The 12209-nt window shown below is 36.2% G+C and overlaps 1 protein-coding gene across 1 annotated transcript in view; it reads left to right on the top strand.

Annotated features, from left to right (window-relative positions):
• The first annotated feature begins 1315 nt into the window (after window positions 1-1315).
• Window positions 1316-12209, top strand: part of TYR (tyrosinase) — a 113552-nt gene continuing 102658 nt past the window's right edge. The window contains exon 1 of the mRNA XM_025356739.1: window positions 1316-2636. Within this exon, the coding sequence (XP_025212524.1) occupies window positions 1818-2636 (819 nt within the window). The 5' untranslated portion in view covers window positions 1316-1817. The remainder of the gene's footprint in view (window positions 2637-12209) is intronic.

The raw sequence follows: 12209 nt of genomic DNA on the forward strand, positions 1-12209 counted from the left end.
CTTGTGTTAATCTCTTTGTGGCTCTGAAAGAAAGAGAGAAAAGATTAAGCCTCCTTGTGGAGATCATGTGATGACTTCCTGATCCCAGCCAGAGGCAGTATTTCCATGGAAACTTCTCTTCCTCTTCACCCACACACTGCTCCATGTACCTGCAAAGCCTGCTCTGTCTCAAAAAAGTTGTTTGGAGGAGCTGTGACTTTTTTCTTTTTTTTTTTTCTTTAAATAATGAGGAAAACTCCAGCAAAAAGAGAAAAAAGCAGAACAGTCTGACACTCTGGCATCATCAAAATAGTGACAGCTTTTCCTAGAATGCTTCAGCTAAGGACCCAAACACTAATGATCTCCTCTTTTCCTTTTTCATTAATTTCAGTGGACCACCCAGCTTTAAGTTTGGAGGAGGACAAAGAAGGAAGCTTCAGAGGGGCAACTTTGATTTGACTACTCTCATTTTGTCACTCTTCAGCTCACAAAAGGGCTCACTTTAGTTCAAACCACTAAGTCTTTAAGCCCCTCCATGTATTGGCCCCAGGTTTAATTTTCTATGATGTGTAGAGGCCTATCTGAGTGTAATGCTCCAACTCGACAGATGAAACACAGTTCCCATCTCTACACGTTTCCCCTGTCTCAGGTGTTGTATCTATTCTGAATTGTCTGTCCAACTTATGCCCACTCCTTGAGGTATTAATCAAGGGCACTGCCTTGATAACACTTGCATATTATCCAAAATTATGCAATTCTTTCTAGTATCAGCCCACAAATACATCTCTTCCATTAAAAGTTTGATTTACTTATTATCTATACTACTCATTTGAAAACTAACATAGTTAAATTATATTTTTTAGCCATGAATTTCAGTTTCCCTAGCTCACTATACACAGAGAAGGAACTTTTGAAATAATTGAGATGACCAAAAAATATTTGCGAAGAAATATATTTCTCCTTTTTCATTCACTCACTAATTGAGAATTTCTTTGCACAAAACACATTGCAAAAACATTTTCAAATAAATTCCTAATTTCTAGAATTTATAGGAAAAACAACATGTCTACAGCATTGGAGAGAGAGAGAGAGAGATGCAGAGAGAGAGAAGCAGAGAGAGAGAGAACGCGCGCTCTTTGCCATGGGATATCCCCACAATGAAGCAAATCAACCAGCTATCAAAGTGAGCTATCCTTAGGAGTTGTCAGAAAATGCATCAGGATTATCAGGTAAAAGTATAAGATTTTTTTCTGATCCTTTGTATAAAATAAATGAACTGAAATTCAATAACATATAAGGAATTATCTCTGGACTCTGAAGACAATCTCTCTCTGCATATGGAGTTCTTCAAATATTGTAGCCTGTTTACGGTCTCTGGGAAATAACCAGCTAAAACCCATAATCTTTAATACTTCCTAAACTTTGTTAATAAGAGAAGCTCTATTCCTGACACTACCTCTCATCTGCAAGTTCAAATCATCATTAATTTTCTAGTCTATTAACTGGGTTTGCTTAGGTCAGGCATTATTATTATTAATCTTATTGTTAATATTCTAACCGTAAGAATTAAACTATTAATGGTGAATAGAGTTTTTCACTTTAACATAGACCTATCCCACTGGTGGGATATGAGCCAATTCCAAAGAAAAGTCAGTCATGTGCTTTTCAGAGGATGAAAGCTTAAGATAAAGACTAAAAGTGTTTGATGCTGGAGGTGGGAGTGGTATTATATAGGTCTCAGCCAAGACATGTGATAATCACTGTAGGAGTAGCTGGAAAGAGAAGTCTGTGACTCCAATTAGCCAGTTTCAGCAGACCTTGTGAGGACTAGAGGAAGAATGATCCTGGCTGTTTTGTACTGCCTGCTGTGGAGTTTCCAGACCTCCGCTGGACATTTCCCTCGAGCCTGTGTCTCCTCTAAGAACCTGATGGAAAAGGAATGCTGCCCACCATGGAGTGGGGACGGGAGTCCCTGTGGCCAACTTTCAGGCAGAGGTTCCTGTCAGAATATCCTTCTGTCCAATGCACCACTTGGGCCTCAATTTCCCTTCACAGGGGTGGATGACCGGGAGTCGTGGCCTTCCATCTTTTATAATAGGACCTGCCAGTGCTCTGGCAACTTCACAGGATTCGACTGTGGAAACTGCAAGTTTGGCTTTTGGGGACCCAACTGCACAGACAGACGACTCTTGGTGAGAAGAAACATCTTTGATTTGAGTGCCCCAGAGAAGGACAAATTTTTTGCCTACCTCACTTTAGCAAAGCATACCATCAGCTCAGACTATGTCATCCCCATAGGGACCTACGGCCAAATGAAAAATGGGTCAACACCCATGTTTAGTGATATCAACATTTATGACCTCTTTGTCTGGATCCATTATTATGTGTCAATGGATGCACTGCTTGGGGGATCTGAAATCTGGAGAGACATTGATTTTGCCCATGAAGCACCAGCTTTTCTGCCTTGGCATAGACTCTTCTTGTTGCGGTGGGAACAAGAAATCCAGAAGCTGACAGGAGATGAAAACTTCACTATTCCATATTGGGACTGGCGGGATGCAGAAAAGTGTGACATTTGCACAGATGAGTACATGGGAGGTCAGCACCCCACAAATCCTAACCTACTCAGCCCAGCATCATTCTTCTCCTCTTGGCAGGTAAGATGTGCTGGATGTATGATGTCAGAGCAGGGAGGAACCTTAACAATCACTTCTTCAGGCAGGATATAAACTTCTCTTCTGAACACCCCACTGCAGCCCCCATCAAGAATAGAAATGATGCCATGTTAAGAACTCTCAGTGTACCTTGTATTTTTCATTTATAGCACACTTTAGATATTTCTGTAATTATTTGTCTAACGACTTCTACTAGGTTTCTAAACTGCAATGAACAGAGTACTTGATTCATTATTGTATTTCCCAGAACATGGTATGGTGCCTTTAGAAATGGCAATAGCACATTATGTATTTTGTGAATTGAATAAATGAATGAATGAATGCATATTTGATTAAAAAAATGATATGCACTAATGTTTCTGAAAAATAAAATTATTACAACAGGATTCATATGGTGTACAAATTAAAAATGCAAATTCCTGGCCCTATCCCAGACTCATTGGTCAGAATCTTCAGGAGATAGTCCTGAGAAGGCACAATTTACTAAGTGTCTATGTTGATTCTTTTAATCAGGAATGTTTGGGAAATAATTATTGGATTAGATCTTCATTTTTGAAAGTATGAAGATCCCGAGGCTTAAACAGGTAAATAATGAAGATGGCTAATATTCATTGAACATCTAGCATGTGTAAACCCTGTGGCAAATGTTTTTGTGCATTCATTCATTTCATGCTCTTATCAATCTTTCTCTATTTTAGAGGTTATAAAGGTATCAGGTAACTTGCATAAGATCATACAGCTAATAAGAAGCAAAAAAAAAAAAAAAAAACATTTATTCTCTAATAATCTGGCTATATGACCACCGTATCCTATTTCCAAGGATGTAACTGCTGTGATATCTTTAGCTAAAGGATCTGGTTCATTTCTCACTTTTTCTTTAGGCTGCATTAGAAGTTAGCTTTCTTTCTCAGTCCTTGAAAACTAGATAAAATATGAAGGATTACTATTTGGAATTGAATTCCTATTTCATCTATTCTGAATTTTTCATTTTGAATTAGCGGCAAATGGTAACCAAAGAAATATGTGTTTAATTATTTATCATTTAAAACCATATGTTAAAGGAAAGCTCTTCTGTCTGTCTTCCAAAACTTTCTAATACAGCACTTTTGACTAGCAATGCTCTATGAAATTAAGCCCAATGTGTGAATGGGATGAGAAGAATCTTGCACTCGATTTCTCAAAATCTGCAGTTTTGAAATGTAGATCGCATTCTCCACCGAACCAAGTTTGTACCCCATCCCAATGAAGTCTACTGAAGTTCATTTAAAAAATGGCCACTGTATAATTTTTGGTGTTATTAGTCAGCTATTTACCAAACGTAATGGGTTTTATGCAGGAAAGGCTAGAAAAATGTGCTCGGAAAAAAAATCTATTTCAATGAGCTTTCAGACCTCCTACCTTAATCTATAATGTGCAAACTCTCATCTAGCTCTCATATCCTGTGTTCCTGTTTAAAAAAACTGCCAGGATTGGACATGGGATTTTCAGTCAGTTGTTACGCTTTGTTTAACTATGTGGCTTAACTTGACCCAGAAAGGTTGGAGGACTGTCTAAATTACTAAAATAAGCTGCAACATCCACAGGAAAGCTTAATAGATACACATTGATTTTTAATTACATGAGATGTGTAATACGAGATGATATCCACGGCCATATGCGTATTGTTTTCCTAATTACTTATTGTCAAGTGGAACTTTTTCCTTTTTCTTTTCATGAATGTGTTCAATTTTAATACTTTCTAGAAAAAAAAAAAATGTGTCAAGTGGGTAAGCCCTGAACTGAAATTGCTACAATTATCAACTTCAACCTTGTTCTATGATTAAATTTCTGTGTAGAAACAGGTTTCAAAAATAAAATTAGAAAACAGAGTGGAAGGAAGATGATTGAAGAGAAACAAGGAAATCACAGTTAAAGAAAGGTGAAATGAATGAACATTTGCTGCTCACCTACTGTGTTTTAGTAGTGTCAAGAGATTATTAGTGGCAGAGGTGACAGTCAAACCCCACTCACATTGGCTGTTTCCACTCCTTCACACAGCCTCTCTGGTTACAAAGTCCTTATAAAAGTTAAGATTGATTGCTTACATTGATTTAATTCAGAGTTTTCAATGTCAAAATCACCTAGGAAGCTTCCAAAAAACCATTAAAAATAAAAAATAAAAACTGTTGCAAGATTTTTATGCACCTAATTTCTTGGCAGAAGTTCAGATTCAGGTGGTCTTCCGTGAGGCTGTAAAAGTGTAAAAGCGTCCGGATGTGTTTGTTTTGTTTTTGCTTTTTTTGTTTTTGTTTTGGCAGTGGCGCGATCCCCGCACGCTGCAACCTCCACTTCCCAGGTTCAAGTGATTCTTCTGCCTCAGTCTCCCTAGTAGCTGGGACTACAGGGATCCACCGCCAGGCTCAGCTAATTTTGTGTACTTTTAGTAGAGATGGGGTTTCACCCTGTTGGCCTGGCTGGTCTTTAACTCTTGACCTCAAGTGATCTGCCGCCTCAGACTCCCAAAGTGCTGAGATTACAGGCCTGAGCCATCATGCCGGGCCTTCAAGTGTTTGCATTTTTAAACCCTCATTTTGTGATTCTAATGTGCAGCCAGCACTGAGAATCATTGAGTTAATGAATATGGAGATTGTTTTGGTATCTCTTTACTTTCGCTTTACAAAAATGCAGGTTCTGTAATAAACACACCATTAATTTGAATGCCTTTGCCCAAATTGAATGCTTAAATTAAGAACTAGACTATTTTGTGTGAGATGAGATCAAAAACTTTCTAGATTGAGTTAATTAAGACCTTCCAAATTAGCTATGCTGATTCACCTTTCACATAAAGCCCTCTTTTTTTTATTGGTTTCAGACATCATTTTACTTGACCCCAAAATTGAGATTTTAGAGATTTGATAGCATTTATTAACTCTGAGCTGAGAGATCTTCAATGGTATTTAGGGTAGCGTCTGCATTTTATTAAAAAACTATAGAAAAGTCTAAAATGGTAGGATGATTGTCCAAAGTCACACATCTGAGGACTAAAACCGAGCGGCTCTGACTGCAGTGCTTTTTAAGTCAACAGTGTTATTTCTTATTTATAAGGATCCATTTAGGTTCAGAAGGGTTCAAGTAACTCGCTAATTTCTAGATGTATAATTTGACATGTAAACACTTTGACGCCCTGAAAATTCTCCTGCCCAAGACAACATAGGCAGACACAGTGATGTAATCCTTTTAATTTATATCATAATGAAAATATTCTGAGACTTTTACTGATCCACCTCTGTTACTCTAGTAGAGCTGACCCTCTCCCCTTTGTGCTATCATTGTACTTTATACAGATTTATATCATAGCACTTGTAACTTTTCATTACATGCAATGGTTTTCAAGCCTGTCTGTATCTACCAGCCTGTCAGCTCCTCCAAGGTAGAGATCATTTCTAAATATTTTTGTATCCACAGAACACAGGACTATAATATATACATGTAACAGGCTTTATAAATACATGCTGAATTTAACAAAATTTAACATCAAAGAAATGTTAGCTCCAGTGCTAGCATAGATCAAATATTAAACTCTGCATGGGTAGATTTCTAGGACCGTTCACTGCAGTTTTTTACAGCATTGGATTCCCAATACCTAGGATACAACAATGTCAACAGTAGCCACTTACTTAAATTTGGGTATAAGATATTTTGTGTAGTTCTCTCTGGTAGTTCCATATGTATGTGTGTGTGTGCATGCAAAGTAAGAATACAAGAAAGAAGATGAAGCAAGTTGCAACATAGCTGAGTGTGGATTAAATGAAATTAACATTTATTGGTCAGAGTTTTCTATTAAATATGTTAAAATCAGGTAACTAATTTATTTGGAAATATTGTGTTCCTAATTCATGTCTGTTGTTTGTTTGCTCATTTATTTGTTTAATGACCAAAGCTTTTAAAGTAGAGGCCATGTTTGTCATCAATTAAAATAGTTCATTATATTTGGAGGTGGAGGGTTGCTTAACATTTAAGTACAAACTACCCGTGCTCAACATAATTAGATCTAATGTTATGCAACCAACAGATAAGCTAGCCATAAAAATAAAAGGGGTATCAGGAATAGGTGTCATGATGAACTGAAACAAAGATGAAAAACATTTCCTAGCTGATAGACATGAGCAAATTGTGACCAGGGAATTCACTCATCAGGTGAAAAGCACATCACATGGAAGCAAACAGTTGGAAGAAAAAAAGTCACATTTCAGCAGAGAGTCATGGGTTTTAGGTAACCATGACAACAGCTCAGTGAAATAACAGCTTCTCTTTTTCCTTTATGAAAAACATTTTGTGGAATGTCATATGGTTTGCATTTTTTGCCCCAGATAAACCTCTAATGTTATAACAAAATCTTTGCTCCCAAAAGCTTTTAATAGCTGGCAGTTTATGTTATTTCTTTAAATTTAAGAAAACAATATTTAGGTTCACCTTCCTCATTAACATATCTCTTTCTTGTATCTCCCCTTTTTTGCTTTGACTTGGAACACTTGATCTCCTCCCCCAGCATATGTTATATATGTTATAAATCACTTGTGTTGAAATAGAAAAAGAACACAGTCATCATCAGAACATCCAGGTTCAAATTCTACCCCTGCCATTTGGTCGATGACATTGGACCAGTTATTTAAAATATTTGACCTTTGTTTATTCCCGAGAGAAAAAAAATGAGGTAGAATTACCATCTATACTTATTTTATGTGTGTGTTAATAGGAGGATTAAATGGAATGGAATACAGAACAATATAGTACAAAGAGTATAGTCTTTTCAGTCACGTCAGCATGAATTTGAGTGAATTTCCATACTTACTTAGCTACAAGACCCTAAGCAAGTTAATTATTCTGAGACGATTTTTGTCCCTAAAATTAGAATATAGGTTAAAGCATTACTGTGAAGGGATTCAATAAAATGTATTTATATGGCTTGTTAGGATCTGACATATTGAGTTTCATGTGTGGAAATAATTAATATATTTTTAAATGATATATCAAAGTTAGATATTATAATAATGAATATTCAAACAGTGTGATACACCCAAAGTTAAAAACAATTTGGTGTCCTGCCCAATGGTCTTGTTTTCAAAAATAATTATAATAGCTGTCATTATCAAACACTTTACACCTGGCACTCTGCTAAGCGCTTTATACATGTTAGATTATTTGATCATTGATAGAAAGGCATAATTCCCATTTACAGATGAAAAAACTTAATACTCAGAGAGCTAAAGTAACTTGCCCCCAGGCCATGTAACTAATGGGGTCAGTAATGGAAACCAGGTCTTTCTGACTAGAATCTTCATGATCATAAGCACAATGCTAACAATTTCTCCTAGCCTGCCTCCTTTCCTGTATGCAGTGTAAAGACTAAGGTTTGGAGTTTTTCAAATTATTTCTGGAAACAGGGTAGATTTCCTCCTCGTTAGTAATACCTCCAGTCATCTGAACACTTAGTCACTTGGCAGTTGGCATTTCAGCAAAAATAGTTTCATTCAAGCCTCTCTAATTTAACTGAATCGGCTGTAGGAGTCTTTAAGGCAGCAGGATCTTTTGAAAATATCCTGAGATTACTCAAAGAGGAATAAAAATGATTTAGTCTATATACTTGTAGTGTCTAGTTAATCAAAATTATAAAAGCATCCAACATACTACATTCAATGTAAAAGTTAGGTTAGTTTTATTCAACCATTCCTAAACTATTAACACATCATAATAAATGTAGTGGGTATTGCTTTGGAATCAGGAAGCTTGTGTTTTAGTACTTTGGTTTTGACTCCAAACATCATATGTTCCTAAGACAAGTCACTCAACAGTTCCAGTTCTCAATTACATACAGATGAAAGGATTTAGGAATGTTGTAAAGTATAAGGAAAACTAGAAACTGGCATTAGTTGAGCCAGAAATTATTTGTTGAATAGTTTCTTTTCATATATCATGTCATAGTACAGTTTTAAAAAATTGAGATTTAACAAGCCTAAAAAACATGTTCATTGCCCCATGACTAGTAAGAAAATTAGCCAGAATTGAAGTCACATCTACCTGCATTATGGAGCCCAATTTTTTCTCCCCCACACAATGCATAATTCATAAGTTAGATCTTAGTGACCAAAAATTAAGAGTAACTTCTCTAAGCATTTCTTATCTAACACAGTAGCAGCCATCTATGGTGGGGGACTGCCCATTCAATTCTATTTGAGATGACTAAATTTGTTTATACATGCTTATAGATAGTAAATTCAGTGGGATAGGGGACTAATAAAATAGTCTTGATTATTTTCAAATGTGATGCAAACAGTTGACCAGTAAGACATTTTACCTTTAAATTACTATTCTATGTGCCTCATCTACTGTTCACAAAATTATAAATCATAACATGGGACTTTATACCCCATTAGCCTTTTGTAGTCTTTCACAGTCTGGCTTAGTATCCTCATCATGAAAATGGAGATAAAATCATAAAAATCCACAGGGTAGTTGTGAGAATTTCAATTTTTAGTGTTCACAGAGATAGCTCCCTTATGGCCTAGGACAGAGTAGGGACTCAACATATGTTTACAAAAATAAGTTCTAGAAATATATTCTATGGTAGAGGTGGTACCAACAACATGACTGAGAAAAATGAGCACTCAACACATACTTTTTGTAGGAGATTCTTTGGCTCATTGACTCTGTTCATTCATCCAACAAATACTTATTGCACATCTACAGATTGCTGGAAACTGAACTAGATTCTGAGGGTAAAGAAATAAACAACAATGTAAAAATAAATGTGTCTTCATGAAGGATGCATTTTTATAAGGGATATAATAATCATTGTATATTAGAGACGAAAATGAATAAGTATAAGTTGGGTAAAGAACAATGTTATCTCCCTAGTGGTCCCAAGCCTCCCACAGAAGCATGCACCTGTTGTGGACAGTCAGTGATGGCAGGGTGGACTCTCCTAAATTTCATCTTTTGCTTTGAATTTCTCTCTCACTACCTAATTACTCCATTTTATTAAATGTAAGGTATCAATGAATTTAAGTGATGCATTAATTTATGTAACACTAAGAAAAAGTAAAATTAATGTTTTTCTTAAGAGCTCTTTTTGGCTTATGTAGTCATACATTTTTATCATAGTTTATTCCTCTGCCTACATATAAACGAAACTATAAGAAAAATAATTTGGTGAAGGATTCTTGAATTTTTTTTACATTCAGAGTCAGTCCCTTTTGAGTTACTTTTTAAGTAAGAGTCAACAATGCCTTTTTTTTTTTTTTTTTTTTTTTTTTTTTTTTTACTAATTATTTGCCTTGGCCTTAAAGAATGGGTAGGATATTAGATGCATGGCAAAAAGTGGGCATGCTTAGCCACAGTCAGAGTCATAGAATGGAAAAGAACAAGCAGTGTCAGAGAAGAGTAGACCATCTGACTTTAGCAGCAGGATCACACAGGATGTCAGCATGTGGAGAATGGTTGCCTGACTTGAGATGTTTTGGAGGTAGAATTGACAATATAAAAACAGTGCCATCATATGATGCTCCACGCTCAGAAGCAGACCCCACATTTGAGGTTTAATGATCTGTGGTCTTGATGTTGAAATTCTTATTAATCTTATCTTTGAGTTTGTGCTTTATAAGTGAAGTTATAGGGACAATGGAGCATATGCTTGGTTCATATGTGTCCTGCAGACCTTTTGTTCTTTTTTTTCCTGGGATGAGTCTCGGCTACCACTAACCCATCCACCAGCCCCATCTAGTTTCTACTTCCTCACCCTCTGTCCAAGGCCACTGGTAGGAGGAAAGAGGTCAACATTCCACATCACTCTCCAACCCTGGTTGGTTCCTTGGTGCAAGCAAGAAGAGGTGTGAAGTTGGGTGTTGGTCCCATGATTTGTTGATTCAGGGTAAAACAGAGGCCTTCTCTACTTAGACTGGCTGCGCCTTAGCATGGTGCACAGGTGATTACATATGGGCCTCTCACCCAGCATCATGGACTGAATTGCATCTCCCAAAAACGTGTGTGTTGAATCCCTAATTCCCAATGTGACTGTATTTGGAGGTAGGGCTTTAAGGAAGTAATTAAAGTTAAGTGAGGTCATAACAGTGAGGTCCTAATCCAATAGTACTGGTGTCCTCATAAGAGGAAAAAGACAGAGCTGTCTCTTTCTTTATGTATACATAAACGGCCTTCTGAAGATGGAGAAAAGGTTTCCTCTGCAAGACATAAGAGAGACCTCACCAGACAGCTTGATCTTGGACTTCCAAACTCATGAACTTTGAGAAAAGAAATGTCTGCTCCTTAAGCCACCCAGTCTGTAGTATTTTCTTATGGCAGCCTGAACCCACCTACTCAAACAAGTCTTAGCATGGAGGTTTCAATCCCTAAGGAGTCACCTATTCACTGTAGACTGAGACTGTGGGCCACGTATTCCCTGTAGATTGAGAAAGTAAATATTGATTTCTCTACCCACAACCAAGGTCTCAACATTTACCTGGTGCTGCAAATTGCATAGCCAGTCCTGCCTAGAGCACAATATTTACAGGTAAAATAGACGAGGAAGAGCTAGTAGGACACACCAAGTAGTAACAGCAAGAGAGAAAGGCAAAAATCAAAAGGGATGTGATCATAGAAATCAATAGATAGAGGAAGACAGAGGAATGTGTTTTGTGAAAGTGAAAGTGGTCAACTGTGCCCAGTGCTATTTTAACATTAGGACCTGCAGGGATAATTGGATTTTATAATATGGAGTCTTTGAAGGTTCATAACAAATTCATTGGTCAAGAGATGACAGAGGAAGATGACTAGAGTGCCTTTATGTGGGAAGGAATAGCCAGGAAATGGAAGTTTCATTTAAGATAGTTGTTAAGATTTGAGTTTTTAATCACACAGTCTATATTCAAATATTAACTCCCCCAGTTTTATAAACTATATATGTTTGATGAAGTCACTTAACTTCTATAAGCCTAATTTCTCATTGATGAGATGGAAATACCAAGATAACTCCTCTCATACAATAATTGATTTATTGTTATTGAATTTCAAACCAAAGTCTTAAAATGTCTTTGTGTCAGGCACCATACCATAACACAATAATACATAGTGAACAGGATACAGTTTTTATTTTGGTAGAGTTTATCGTCTAACAGGTATGTTTATAAAGATTAAATATGTATACCATATTGCCTTATTCATTGATTTAAAAATTCATCTACAAAAATATTAGCAATTTGAGTATTTCATGTAACTTACCTTCTAGTGGAGTAGGTCTAGAAAGTGTGTGTGGTGAGACAGTAAAATGATATATATAATATTTTATTATTTTAAAAAGTTGAAGGAGTTAAAAATATAAGTTATATATATATTGTTTTACTGTCTCTCTCACACACTTTATGTATGTTACATAAAGTACTCAATAGTTAAAATGCTAATACTTATTAAAAAGCATTTTAAATCAATGAATAAGGCAATATGGTATAGACATTTAATCTTTATAACCATACCTATTAGACTGTAAACTCTATAAAAATAAAAACTGTGTTTATCCTGTTCAAT

This window comes from Theropithecus gelada, chromosome 14 (assembly GCF_003255815.1).
Source record: "Theropithecus gelada isolate Dixy chromosome 14, Tgel_1.0, whole genome shotgun sequence".
Lineage (NCBI taxonomy): Eukaryota > Metazoa > Chordata > Mammalia > Primates > Cercopithecidae > Theropithecus > Theropithecus gelada.